The following is a 13,552-nucleotide window of genomic DNA, read 5'->3' as shown; positions in this document are numbered from 1 at the left end:
AGCCCGTCTGATTATGTGGGATACTTTCTTTTTGTTCTACCTGACTCTCCAACCTATTTCTTAAGATTTCTGCATATATTTTATAGCCGACTGACATGAGAGCGATCCCTCTGTATTCCTCTACCTTCTTTCCTTCCCCTTTCTTGACAAGCAGTAGCACCAGTCCCGTCGTCCACTCTTCCGGCCAACCTTCCCCTTTCCATACCTTGTTGCAGATCTTCCACATCCCATCCCTAATCCCTTCTCCAAACTTCATCGCTTCGTTCTCCATCCCATCTTCTCCGGTCGCCTTGTTTCTTTTTAACTTATGTATTGCTTCATCCACATTCCAAAACTAATAAAATTCCTGAACAGTTTATAATATTAACGAATTTGAAAATTCACAAATAATAAGACTCCCCAAATAAAATTGTTTCTTAATCAATATTAATTATTTATTACAACTACGATAATAAAATATTGTTATCAAATTAATTTTTGTTTAATATTTAAAGTGTTACAAATTATTTTTTGAATTTAAAATTAAAATTATACAAAACATTTTATCAACAAATTAATATATAAAAACACGTGTTTTTTAATTAACATTTCGATTTTTCAGAAGAACTTTTGTGATTTAAAAAATACTATATACATTTTCAACCAAAATATCTTATCCAGAAATATATTTTGTTTCAATTATTATTTTAAATTTAAATAATAATGTTTAAATACTTCAAACATTAAAAAAGTTGTTTTTTTGGTATAAATATTTGATTATTTCAAATAAAAAAAAAATTGTCAAAGAAAAATGCTTTCAGCACTTGTTTATCTTGAAATCGGCAAAAATGCTCGTGTGCATAATCAAATGGCACAACGTAAGATGGCGGCTCTCCCCACTCATGAAATCCCCCCCCCCTCGTGGATTCAACCCCGCTCGCACAAGTTAGGATGGCATGCCTAGTCCCGTGTTTCCTATGTCCATGGGCTGATAGCATGGACATATGAAACAAGGGACTAGGTATGCCATTGCGGGGGTGATGCAATGAGGGGGAAGGTCCGCCACCTTTTGATGTCCCGCGACAAACATGGCAGCGCCCACAAATTTATATTTTCATACACAATTTGTCGGCAAAAATGCTCGTGCGCATAATCAAATGGCACATCGTAAGATAGCGGCTCTCCCCCCTCCCGTAGATTCAACACTGCTCGCCCAAGTTAGGATGGCATACCTATTACCTAGTCCCGTGTTTTCTACGTCCATGGCTGGTAGCAGCAAAGAGCAGTTAATAAGCGTTCCGTCGGTAACTTTAAGAATTGTGTCTGGATGCTAGCGCCACGAAGTGGAAGCCTCGGACAACAACGCTGCGATGCAAGCGAGAGAATTTTATTTTTAAATTTCGCGCGCATCACACTACTTGAGCTATCATGGATGCGCTTGAAGTCACTTCAGCAGAAGTTTATGACATTTTTTAAAATTTTTAACGCTGCAAAAAAAAGTATTGCGATTACTCCGTGAGTTTCTCATAGAAAATTTAACGTAGAATCCGAATTTCAGCAGTTTCAAAGTTGATCTTGCTGTTTTTTTTTTAGTATTTTAAAAAGGAACCGAATGGGGACCCAATGGGGTCTTTAAGGGTACTTTGTAGAGGCTCAATTCGGTTTCTTCGGTCCGCCAGGGAGGTTATCGATTATAATAGAAGATCAAAACATGGGTGCAGAACGCCATCAATCGTTCAACAGAGGAATTACAAGGATTATGCAATTTTGCATCGTTGCTGTAAAACGTATAACACTCCGCGTGCGAAATTACACTAATCGTTGGAAGCTTACATAAAAGTAGAGAAATTACATTTTTATTTCTGTTACACTTTAGTGTAAAATTCCCACAACGATCACTGGTATTTTTATATCCTATGATTGTGTGGGAAAATTACACGTTCATTGTAAATTTCATTCATTTATGGTAAAATTCTTTTAATAATCACTGTCAATTTAAAGAAACGTGTAATTTTCCCACAACAATCATAGGAACAAGTTACAGAACGAAATGTAATTTTCAGCAATATTTTTTACAGTTAATTTCAAGTTGAGTCGAGGAAATCCAAGATGTCTGGACACTGAGGGCCAAACAATAATACTGATTACATGGGAAAAAACTCAATTTTTAAAAGAGCTTTGAAATAAAAAGGATTTCTCAAAATGACCAAAATAGGTGCAATAACATGCAAGAATAATTTTCTACCAAGAACTATGTATTTTCAACTACATAGTATAATTTTTGACTAAAAAGGGAAAATTTTCAAGTGACAAAAAAAACGAATTTTTTCGACAAAATTGTTAAATTTTCTACTATAGAAATAAGTCAATTTTTAACCAAAACAAATAAAGTTAAATTTTTAGATAAAACATTTAATAATAGTTTAATTTGTAAACGAAAGATATGAATTTTTAACCAAGAAGATGAAATTTTCAAATAAATACTTTTCTACCAGAAAGTACGAATTTTCGACAAAACACATAGATTTTCAAGCATATATTTAAATTTTTTAAATAAACAAATAAATTTTTCACCAAAAATGGAATGGTTTAATTTTCAGTTAAAAACAATTTCAAAAGAAAAAACAAGGAATTTCAACCAAATATTTGCAAAAAATTAAATTAAAAAAAAAAGAACAACCAAAGAAATCATTTTTCAACGAAAAGGATCAATTTCTAACCAGAAAGATTATTTTTTAATGAAAAGACACCATTTTTTATTAAAGACATGAATTTTCAACCGAATTGTTGATTTTTCAAATAAAAAAGATCAACTTTCAATAAAAAATGAAATAGTTTAATTTTCATTTAATTAATTTTCCACAACAACAACAAACAAATTTTCATCAAAATAGTTAAATTTTCAAGCAAAGATGTAAATCTTCAAAATGCTACCTGGCGGCTGGTAACCTCCCCTATTAGGTACTTCCAGTTGTTTTCAAATTAATTTTTTTTTTAAATTTATTAAATAAAAAATTCACTGTTCCAGTTTTTATTGTAAATTTATCTGTTCAGTAGCCAAATCAACCATTTGGTGGAAAATTACTATATTATAATAAGAATTCGTCTTTTTTCGTTGAAAATTATTCTGTTGGGTAAAAATTCATTTTTTTTTAATTGTTTGCTTGGGTTGAGAATGTAACAATTTTATGAAAAATTCGATTTTCTTTGTCTTGGAAATATATCGCGCTCAATTAAAAAGCATTTTTTAGAGAAAATTATTTATCTCGTTTTTAAAATAGAAAATTGATCAAATAATTTTTAGATAAAAAGTTTTTTTTAGTTGAATATTTGTCTTTCTGATTGAAAATTCATTTTGTTGTTGTTGAAAATTTAAATATTTTGTTCAAACTCCTTTTTTTACTTTAAAATTATTTTTTCAAACTGTGAATTAAACCATTCCATTTTTTGTTGAAAATTTATTTTTTGAGTCTAAAATTCTTCTTGTTTAAGCATGGTTAAAAATTTACCGATTTTGTTGAAAATGATATTTTTTTCATGAAAATATATTTTCTTGTTTTTAACGGAATATTTAAGTATATCATTTTTTTAGAAATAAATTTCTTTTGTTAAAAATACAACTATTTTATTGAAAGTTCTTTCTTTTTTATTGATATTGTTTTCATTGAAAATTAAACTATTCCATTTTTCGGTTAAATGATAATTCGTCTTTTTTGTAGGAAATTATTACTCTTGTATAAAAGTAATTGAAAAATTACCGGTTTTGTTAAAAATTCTATTTTCTTTTAATTAAATTTCCAATTATACCATTTTTGGTTAGAAATTGAAAAATTTTGTTAACCATTAGTTTTTTTTTTGCAACCTAATTTTTCTTTTTTTGGAAATTTGTATTTTTGGTATACAATTATTTGTTTGAAAAATGAACTTTTTAATTAAAAATTTATTTTGTCAGATGCAAATTTAACTATTTCATTTGTATTTAGAAATGTATCCTTCATATATTTCGTTAAAAATTATTTGTTTTTGGTAAAATATTATTTTTGCTTGTAAGCTTATTTTGGTAATAAATTTTACTGTTTCTTAAAATTCGATTTTGTTTGGTTAAAAACTGATTATTTTAACTGAAAATTCAACTGGTCCATTTTTGCTAAACTTTTATCTCTTTAGTTGAATATTCATTTCGTTCGTTGAAAATTGAGCTATCTTGTTTAAAATTGCATTTTTTATTTGAAATTATAAGTTTTTCATTTTAGGTTGGAAATTCATTTTTTTTTTTTTTTAGTTGAAAATCCATTTCTGTAGATGATAATGGATCATTCACAAAGAAAAACGCGTTACGTAATTTGTGAATGATCCGTAACTTAACAATTTGGTTGCATATTCGTTTTTTTGTTACTTGAAATTTGTCCCGTTTTAATTTAAAATTGAACTATGTGGTTAAAAATCCACCTTTACCAATGAAAAAATTATTTAATTTGTATAAAATTCATCTATTTTGAGTCGTCAAAAATGATCTTTTTCAAGTCATCAAAAAATTGAAGTTTTGTCTAATGCAATATTATTACTTGGCCCTCAGCATTCAGACAACACGCCATCTGACGTCACAACTTTATATACCTAACACCGTCGCCGTAGATGGCGTTCCTGTCCCAATGGCCGCCGTTGTAAGTGACTGGATAAATACGGTCCGAAAAAAGTGATTGTCCGGGGGAAAAAGTATGCATTTTCCTTCGAGACTTGGGGTAAAAAGTTGTAGTCAAACTAAGGCTCGTACCTCCCGCGAAATATTTTGCTATGCTTGTTCTCTAAATCCATAAGATATTTTTATTCTCTTTAAAAACACCGAATTCCGCGTCGTTTTGTGTAATCATGGCGACAAATTCTCAGTCGCGGGTGGACGATTTAGTGCTCAGTGTGACTCTCTACAATCAGTTGAGAAATATCTTTAACGGGTATATTTTACCTTTTGTATTTCTTTATCTAATTTGGATCTATTGCTGGATTTTTGTCTACGGAATCGAAGAGTATTACGATGCTGGTTTGGTCGGCTTTGCGGCTATCGGTCTTTTACAAATTTTTGTCTGCCTTTGTTGTCAGTGGTCTGTACACATATACTGCTTTCTAAATTGTGTCAAAGTGAGTATTACCAGAAATAATTACTTTTAATTGAATAATTTTTATTACTCGGGGCGTGAAATTTGGGAAATGGACCAATATGTTTGGGATTTTGGGAAACGTGGCAGGAATTTCTTCTGCTAGGTGGCAGTCACGTGGTGCATTGAGGAGAAATGTAAATAAACCTCAAAAGATTTATTTCCGAAAACTTATTTCAATAAAATTGGTTTCCTATTTTATGCTCCTCTTTTTTCAATTTTAAAATTAAATTTCTGTCGGCATTTTCAAAATTATTTTTAATCTGGAAAACTAAAAAACACAGCAGGTGAAATGTAAATTATTGTTTAATACTTCTTTGCGAAAGTTGATTTTATGCAAATCAATATTTTCTTTCTTTTTCTTCCTTTTCAATTTTATAGTTAAGTTTCTGTGGGTATTTCCAAAATTATTTTCAGTATGGGAATCTAAAAAACAGAGATAAAATTTAAATAAACCTCAAAATTAGGTTGCGAACATTTATTTTTTTTAAATAGTTCTCTATTTTATTTTCTTCTCTTTTTTAATATTAATATTAAATTTCTGTGGGCATTTTGAAAATTATATCCATTTTCTATCTGGAACACAAAAAAACATGGTGGAGGAAATTTTCCAAAATTTTATTCTAATGAAATTCGTCTCCTATTTTATTTGTTTTTCATTTTTCAAGGTTAAATTTCTGTCGGCAATTTTAAAATTATTTTTAATATGGAAAACTAAAAAACATAGAAGGTAAAATTTAAATATATTTTTTAATTTCTTTGTAAAAATTGATTTTCTTAAAATTAATATTTTTCCTGGTGTCAAAAATATTTACAAGAAATACAGCATTTATAGAACTGTAAAATTTTGTTAGAATATGTACTTTTTTGTAATTAAATGTACGAAATTTAAGAAGAAAAATGTAGAATTAAATATAAATAGCTCATTTTTTTCTAGACAGGTTGCAAAATTAACAATGAAATATAAGTATCTACAATTCAAAAATTTGTGCGGCTTTTTAATAATATGTTTTTTTTTATATTGTTGTAAAAATCTGCAAGATTTTACAAAAAAACTGCAGGATTTTACATTTTAAAATTTGGGTGTTTGAGGTCATGAAAACATATTTCATTTTATGTAAAATATTGTGCACGAAATTTAAACTATTTGATTACTATACTTACAATTATGTTGTACATACTGGTAATTTATTGTAGAAATGTACTAACCTGGTCAAAAAATTTTTAAAAATAAATAAATTTTACACATTTTTAGGAAAAAAAATTGTTTAATTTCGAGTTTAACAGTTTGTTAAAACAATTGATTGAAATGTTATATGTTTCAATTATTATATCATTCAGTTTACAATGCTTAATTCGACAAGCTTTTATTTAAAAAATACTGCTTTAAATACTTACAAAATTAAAAATTAGAAGCGTTTGAAATCGACAATTTTGGATTTAAAAAAAAAAGGTTTGGGGATCAACTGTCAATTGAAAAGTCTTAATAGTTAAACGAATGTGAATGCCCTGTTGAAACTTTCTAAACTATTTTAAACTTTAAAATAATATATTCCTGATTATTATTTATTAATTAATAATTGATTTATTTTTAATAATTAATTATTATTTTCAAATTCAGTAAATTTTGAAAATATTGTTTCTGTTTAAAAATGGAGAATTTGAAATTTTTTAATTAAGAAAAACGTCGATTGCTTAATATTTATCAATATTTGACTGTTTAATTAACATCAGTAATCAGAAAAAATTCAAAACTAAGTAAAAAAATACATTTTGAACGTTAAAATTTAAATTGTTCTATTTGAAAACTTTTCATTTGTAAGTGAAATTGTTGAATTTTGTTGCATAAATAGATATTCAACACCTATTGTTCATAGAAAAAATGTCGAGTAAATCGAAAGAGGTATTTCGAAGCTCTGAAAAGATTCAAAATTAATGTAAAATTGGAAATTATTTCAAATATAAGCGAAGTGTCTAGGTATACCGACAAAATTCGACTATTCATACCGAAATTTCAGTGCAAACAGCCCTGGATAGCCTGATTAAAAAGAGAATGTAGATTTTTGCAGTTTTTGAACCAAAAAATTAAGAACTTTTTAAAAATGATGAAAGGCTTCAAGAGAATAAAAAATAAAACAACATTTTTTTACGATTCCTAGGAAAATTGACAATAATTTATTTTTTTATTTTGATAAATTAATTTTCAGACAATATTTAAAATGGTTTCAAAAATTATCAAGAATAAATCTGGAAAATTTTAACGAAATATTTTTTATCTTGCAGAATTTTAAAACAAATTTAGGAAATATTCAAATAATTTTTTTAAATGGTGTAAAGTTCTGAAGCAATTTCAAAAATAATTTAAAATGTAAAAAAATCTAAAACAATATATAGCTTTTTCAAGATTTTGAAGCTTTTTAAGGATAAGGAAATTTGCAGGTTTTGCAGCCAAAAAGTTTTTTTTTCAACCTAGGGTGAAAAATATTGAGGATATTGCAATGAGAACATTTTAAATTAAGATGTGTACATAATTGCTATTAAAAAAAGGAATACTTTTGAATTTTTAACTTTCAGATTTAAAGCTTAAAAGTTGTTAATTAAAAGTCTTTAGAATACAAAATGTTTAATTTTTCACTTTAATTTGTTCAATTTTTATTTGCAGTCGAAAAGTTGCTCTCTTTCGACCTGGGATGACAAATGTTAAGAATATTCCAGACATAATTTTAAATGACATATGTAGTGTACAACCAATTTCTTTATAATATATGAAAAAAACTTCAAATGTAAGATTTTTTGTTGCTTAGTAACGATTATTTATTATTATGCTTTAATATTCTACCATTTCTTTAAAGTTTAAGCATAGAACCTTTTTTTGTAACAGCAATTATCTACATGTCTTGATTTAAAATTATCTCATTTCAATATACTAAATATTTGTCAACCTAGGTCGAAAAATAAGAACTTTCTGGCCTCAAAACCTGTAAATTCCTTTAGATTCTTATAGTTGTAAATTCGTGTAGGAAATTAAAACTGAAATAGAATAAAACAGTACAGAATAAAATATAAAAAGTACAAAATTCGCCCCAATAATATAAAAAAGTGGCATTTTTCTGTAATTTTAGTTATTCATTATTGTATTTATTTGTAGAGTCCTGTAAGAATGATTTTAGATTTTTGTATTTATTGTAAAAAAACTTTCCACTCGGGCTATTTTATTTATTTTTTTTTCATTTTATTTTCGCAAATTGATATTGTTGAAATTGATCTCCTATTTTATTTGTTTCCTTTATCTTTGTGTGGACATTTTTTCAACTATTTGCAATCTGGGAAACTTCAAAATAATTTTAAGAAAATTAAATCAATTTGCGAAAATTAATTTTAATAATTAGTTTACTATATTTTATTTGTTTCTTATTTTTAAATGTTCCAGGTTAAGATTCTGTGTGTATTTTTTTAATTATTTAAATCTTGGAAACTAAGAAAAAATTAGGGGGCTAAATAAACCTCAAAAGTTTGTTTGATTTAATTAGTTTAACTATTTTTTTTCCACTTTTGAAATCAAATTTTTTCTGTAGGGATTTTGAAAATTATTTTAAATCTGGAAAACTACAAAACATAGATGGGGGAATGTAAATAAACAGAGGTTTATTTCCGAAATTTTATATTATTTTATTAGTATCCTATTTTATTTCTTTTCATTTTTGATATTAATTTTTCTTCTTTGGACATTTATAAACAAAGATTTAGTTGCGATATTTGTTATTATTTATTTAGCTTACTATTTTATGTGTTTCTCTATTTTCAAGTTTAAGGTTGTATTTCTGTGATTATCTTTTAATTTATTAACAATCTGGAAAAATAAAAATGAAAAGAGAGGGAAATGTAAATAAACCTTAGTAAAGATTTATTTCTGAAAATTGATATTGTATATTAGTATCCTATTTTATTTGTTTCTCTTTTTTTCATTTATCATATTAAATTTTTTCTGTAGCCATTTATTAAATTATTTGCAGTCTAAGAAACAAAAAATCACCGAGGGTAAATGTAACTAAACTTAAAAGATTTAGTTGCAAAAATGGACTTTTTAAAATTAGTTTACTGTTTTATCTGTTTCTCTTTTAATAATTTTGAAGTCAAGTTTCTGTGAGCATTTTAAAAATTATTTTCAATTTGGGAAACTGAAAAAATATAGAAGGAGAAATGTAAATAAACCTCAAAGATTTATTTTCGAAAAGTGACATTATTGAATTAATTTCCTATTATTTGTTTTATTTTTAAGTTAAGTTTAAAAAAAAATGTATTTTTGAAATTATTCTCAATGTGGGACCCCAAAATATTCATATTTATTATTCCGTTTTAGAGAAAAAGTCCATACGATGCCTCACTAGTAAAAGTCGTTCCCACTCCAAATAATGGAAGTTCAGAACTCGTTAAATTGTATTGTCTCAAGGATCAAAATCCTTGGTTTATTTTCCAAAAAACGAAGTACATTTGGAACCCAAATAAAAAAAAATTCGAGGGCTTGCAATTTCCAGTCAATCATTCGGTGCAACATTATTCCGATTGGAAGGGATATCCCAGTGAAAATGAAGTCTCTGAGACAGAGGAAAAATACGGCAAAAACAAGTGAGAATTACATATTTAGAAATCTTCTGCCAAAAATTTATTACAAAATTTTATATTTAAATTATTTGTAATTATTTATTGAGCCCCTGTAATGTCACACTATTTTCTATATAAATTTCCAGATTGGACATGGAAGTTCCAGAATTTTGGGACCTATTCCGAGAGCGAGCAATCGCCCCTTTTTTCGTATTTCAAGTATTTTGTGTCGCTCTTTGGTGTCTCGACAAATATTGGTACTACAGTATTTTTACGCTTATCATGCTTGTCATGTTTGAATGCACCCTCGTTCAACAACAACTGCGAAACATGGCAGAAATTAGAAAAATGGGAAATAAACCCTACCTGATAATGGTTAGTAAAGATTTATAAAATATTTTTTATCTAATTTATATTTATACTGAATTCAAGCTTCGGACTGACTACACTATTGACACTATTTTACACTCTTTTTGAGTGATAACAATATTTTGATAGTATTTTGAAAAAATCATCAACAAAATATACAATTTTCAAGTCGAGAAGATGAGTTTTTAACAAAACAGCTTCATTTTTAACCAAATAGTTAAATTTGCAACCAAAAAGATAAATTCTTAACAAACGAATTACCTGCCAAACAGTTGAATTTTCTACCTGAAAATACTAGTTTTCACCAAAAAATGTATTACTTTATATTTAAGAAAAAAATATTTAAATGAAAAATAAAAATCAGTTGGATTTAACCCTACAAAGACGAATTTTCAACAAAAAATATGAGTTGTGTACAACATACATATATTTTGTACCAAATAGTTCATTATTAAACTAAGAAAATTAATTTTCTATAAAAAAGAAGGGTTTAAAAAAAAGCTATGAATTTTTAACCAAATAGTTGAATTTTAAACTGAAAAAATGAATTTTCAACCAAAAGTCAAGTATTTTAATTTCCACTTGAAAAAATAATTTTTCAAAAAAAATAAAATGAATTTTATAGAAACTGCATAAATTTCAAGACAATGAGATGAATTATCTGTAAAACAGTTTTATTTTCAACCTGGAAAAACTAATTTTTAATTTAAAAAGAATGTAATAGCTGATGTTCAAACCAAAAATATTTTTATTTTGGCTAAAAAACAGTTCAATATTACCAAAAAATATCAATTTTAAACAAAGTACTCGAATCCTCAAGTAAAACAGAATAATTTGCAATCATAAAATTGCATTTTCAACCAAAAAATTGATGTTTTACCAAAAAAGACGAATTTTAACAAAATACTTAAACTTTTAACCAAATAATTGAATTTTTCCCGAAAAACTTTAATTTTATATGATAAAAAAGAATTTTCAGTAAATTACGTAAATTTTCTACGAAATAGTTCGAAGAATCGGTGTGATGATGGGTGAGATGGAATATTTTAATTTTAAAGACCAAAAAATGTAACAGTTGAGTTTTTATTTTTATAAAAATTAATTTTCTATATAAAAAATAAGTTACGATAAGTTTAATATCGTGCCCGATAGTGTAATTTTATACGAAACTGTTGAATTTTTAAGCCAAGTGATGATTTTGATATAAAACAGTTAAGTTTTTCAACCAGCGAATATGAATTTTCAAGAAATACTTAATTTCTAATGATATAATTAATTGTTTAGTTTAAAAAAAAAGAACGAATTTTCCAGTAAAATTATGAATCTACTAAAAATGAACTTTTAAGAAAGTGGATCAAATTTAAATCATGGAGTGAATTTTCAGCCAGATTAATTTTCAACAAAAATTACTTTTTAGACCAAAAAAGATGAATTTTCCACAAAATGTATGAAGTTTCAACCCAGTAGTTAAATTTTAAACTGTATAAGATCAATTTTCAATTAAAAGTATCTAGATTCAATCAGAAATGTATTATGTATATTTTCATTCAAAATAGTTAATTCTAAACCAAAAAAATACGATTTTTTTCTACAAAACAGCTTACTTTTGTACCAAATAGTTGTAATAGCGAAAATAGGTAGCTGGGAAGAAAAGCTATCGATCATGGAAAGGAAAAAAGTATTAATTGGTAAGAAGGTTTTTATTGATCATGATCTCACCAGAGAAGAAAGGAGAATACAAAGTAAAATAGTAGAAATAGCCAGGACTAAAAGAGAACAGGGTAAGGAGGTAAAGTTAGGATACCAAAAATTGAGGGTTAATCAAGTTTGGATAAGTTGGAGGGACCTGGAGATGAGTCAGAGAAGGGAAGATACAAATTTTTAGTTATCCCAACGACCTTGAACCAAGAAAAAAGAAAGGGTGCGAGAGCAGGGGGGTGCAAATTTCTTTTTTGGAATGTAGCTGGTGTTAGGAACAAAGACAGGGACTTCTGGAATTTTATAAAAAGTTTTGATTATGTCGGATTAACAGAGACTTGGATTGAGGAGAAGCATTGGGCGAGATTTAGGCAACTGTTACCTGAGGGATTTAATTGGGTCTGTCAATTTGCCAAGAGAGAAAACAAGAAAGGAAGAGCAAGTGGAGGTATCATTACAGGAACCAGGAGAGAAATAATAGAAATCGAAGGAGCAGCAAAGGATTTTAAAGGGGCTCTGGGCAGCAAAATTACTCTAGGGAATGAAACCTGGAATATATGGACAATATACTGCAAAGACAAGATTAAAGAGTTGACAGCTAGACTGGATGATGAAATAGAGGATAAAGGAATGAAAATTTGCTAATCGGAGGAGACTTTAATGCAAGGACGGGTACAAAGGGAGCAATTTACAGAGGACCAGAAGAGGAAGAAGTAAAAAGAGCATCTAAGGACAAAGTAGCCAATACGGAAGGAGATCAGCTAATGAAGTTAGTAGAACGTAAAGGATGGTGTATATTAAATGGGAACTTAGAAGGTGACAATCAAGGAGAATTTACATACGTGGGTAACTCTGATAAGAAGAGGAGAAAGGGATCATCAGTAATTGATTACACTATAACTAACTATGAAGGTTTGGATAAGATAGAAGATTTTAAAATAATTGACAGAATAGAATCAGATCATCAGCCAATGGGGTGTATATTAAAAACGGAACTTGTCAGAGCGAACCAATGTTGTCAACAGATACCAGAAAAAGAGATTGTGATATGGGACAATGAAATTAAGATCGATTATAATGTAAAAATAAGTGCTGACGTTTACTCAGAAAATGATATAATGGAAGAAGGAATACTTTTGCAAACAAAGTGAACAGCGCCATGAAAAAGAAAAATTTTAAGTCAATCAGATTTGAATTAGGGCATAAAACTTGATGGGATAAGGAATGTTCACGAAAAAAGAGGAAGGTAAAGAAGTTATACAAGAAATGGAAAGATAATAAAGGTTCGTGGGAAGCTTACGCTCATAAAAGATCAGAGTTCAGGAAAATGTGCGAAGATAAGGAAAAGAAAAGAAAGGATGACGAATTAGAAGAGATAAAAAATGCAAAAACGGAGAAAGATATTTGGAAGTATATAAATAAACAAAGGAAGAAAAAGAATAGCATTAGTAGTGAAATAAAGATGAAGGACTGGAAAAATCACTTCATGGACCACTTAGAAGGAACAGAAGCTCATTCTACAACACAGGGGAAAGGGAATAACCTACAGGAAGATGAATCCGACCTTAGCCTTTCTTTCTTCATTCTCAGTTTCTGAGAATGAAGAAAGCACCAGGAGAAGATGAAATACCGAATGAAGCATGGGTATGTTTAGAAGGGGATGGCAAAAGGAAACTTTTTGAACTGATAAGAAGAGTGTGGAATGGAGAAGGCTTCCCGAATAGTTGGAGGAAAGGGATTATTACGCCGAT

At 28.0% G+C, this 13,552-nt stretch overlaps 1 protein-coding gene across 1 annotated transcript in view; it reads left to right on the top strand.

Annotated features, from left to right (window-relative positions):
* The first annotated feature begins 4,636 nt into the window (after positions 1–4,636).
* LOC117179399 (manganese-transporting ATPase 13A1) overlaps positions 4,637–13,552 on the top strand; it is a 73,406-nt gene continuing 64,490 nt past the window's right edge. The window contains exons 1-3 of the mRNA XM_033371150.1: positions 4,637–5,115; positions 9,493–9,758; positions 9,881–10,109. Coding sequence (XP_033227041.1) covers positions 4,849–5,115; positions 9,493–9,758; positions 9,881–10,109 — 762 coding nt within the window. The 5' untranslated portion in view covers positions 4,637–4,848. The remainder of the gene's footprint in view (positions 5,116–9,492; positions 9,759–9,880; positions 10,110–13,552) is intronic.

Source organism: Belonocnema kinseyi, chromosome 1, assembly GCF_010883055.1.
Source record: "Belonocnema kinseyi isolate 2016_QV_RU_SX_M_011 chromosome 1, B_treatae_v1, whole genome shotgun sequence".
Taxonomy (NCBI): Eukaryota; Metazoa; Arthropoda; class Insecta; order Hymenoptera; family Cynipidae; genus Belonocnema; species Belonocnema kinseyi.
Note: the sequence above shows the minus strand (reverse complement) of the source record. Positions and strands in the feature narration are given on the sequence as shown.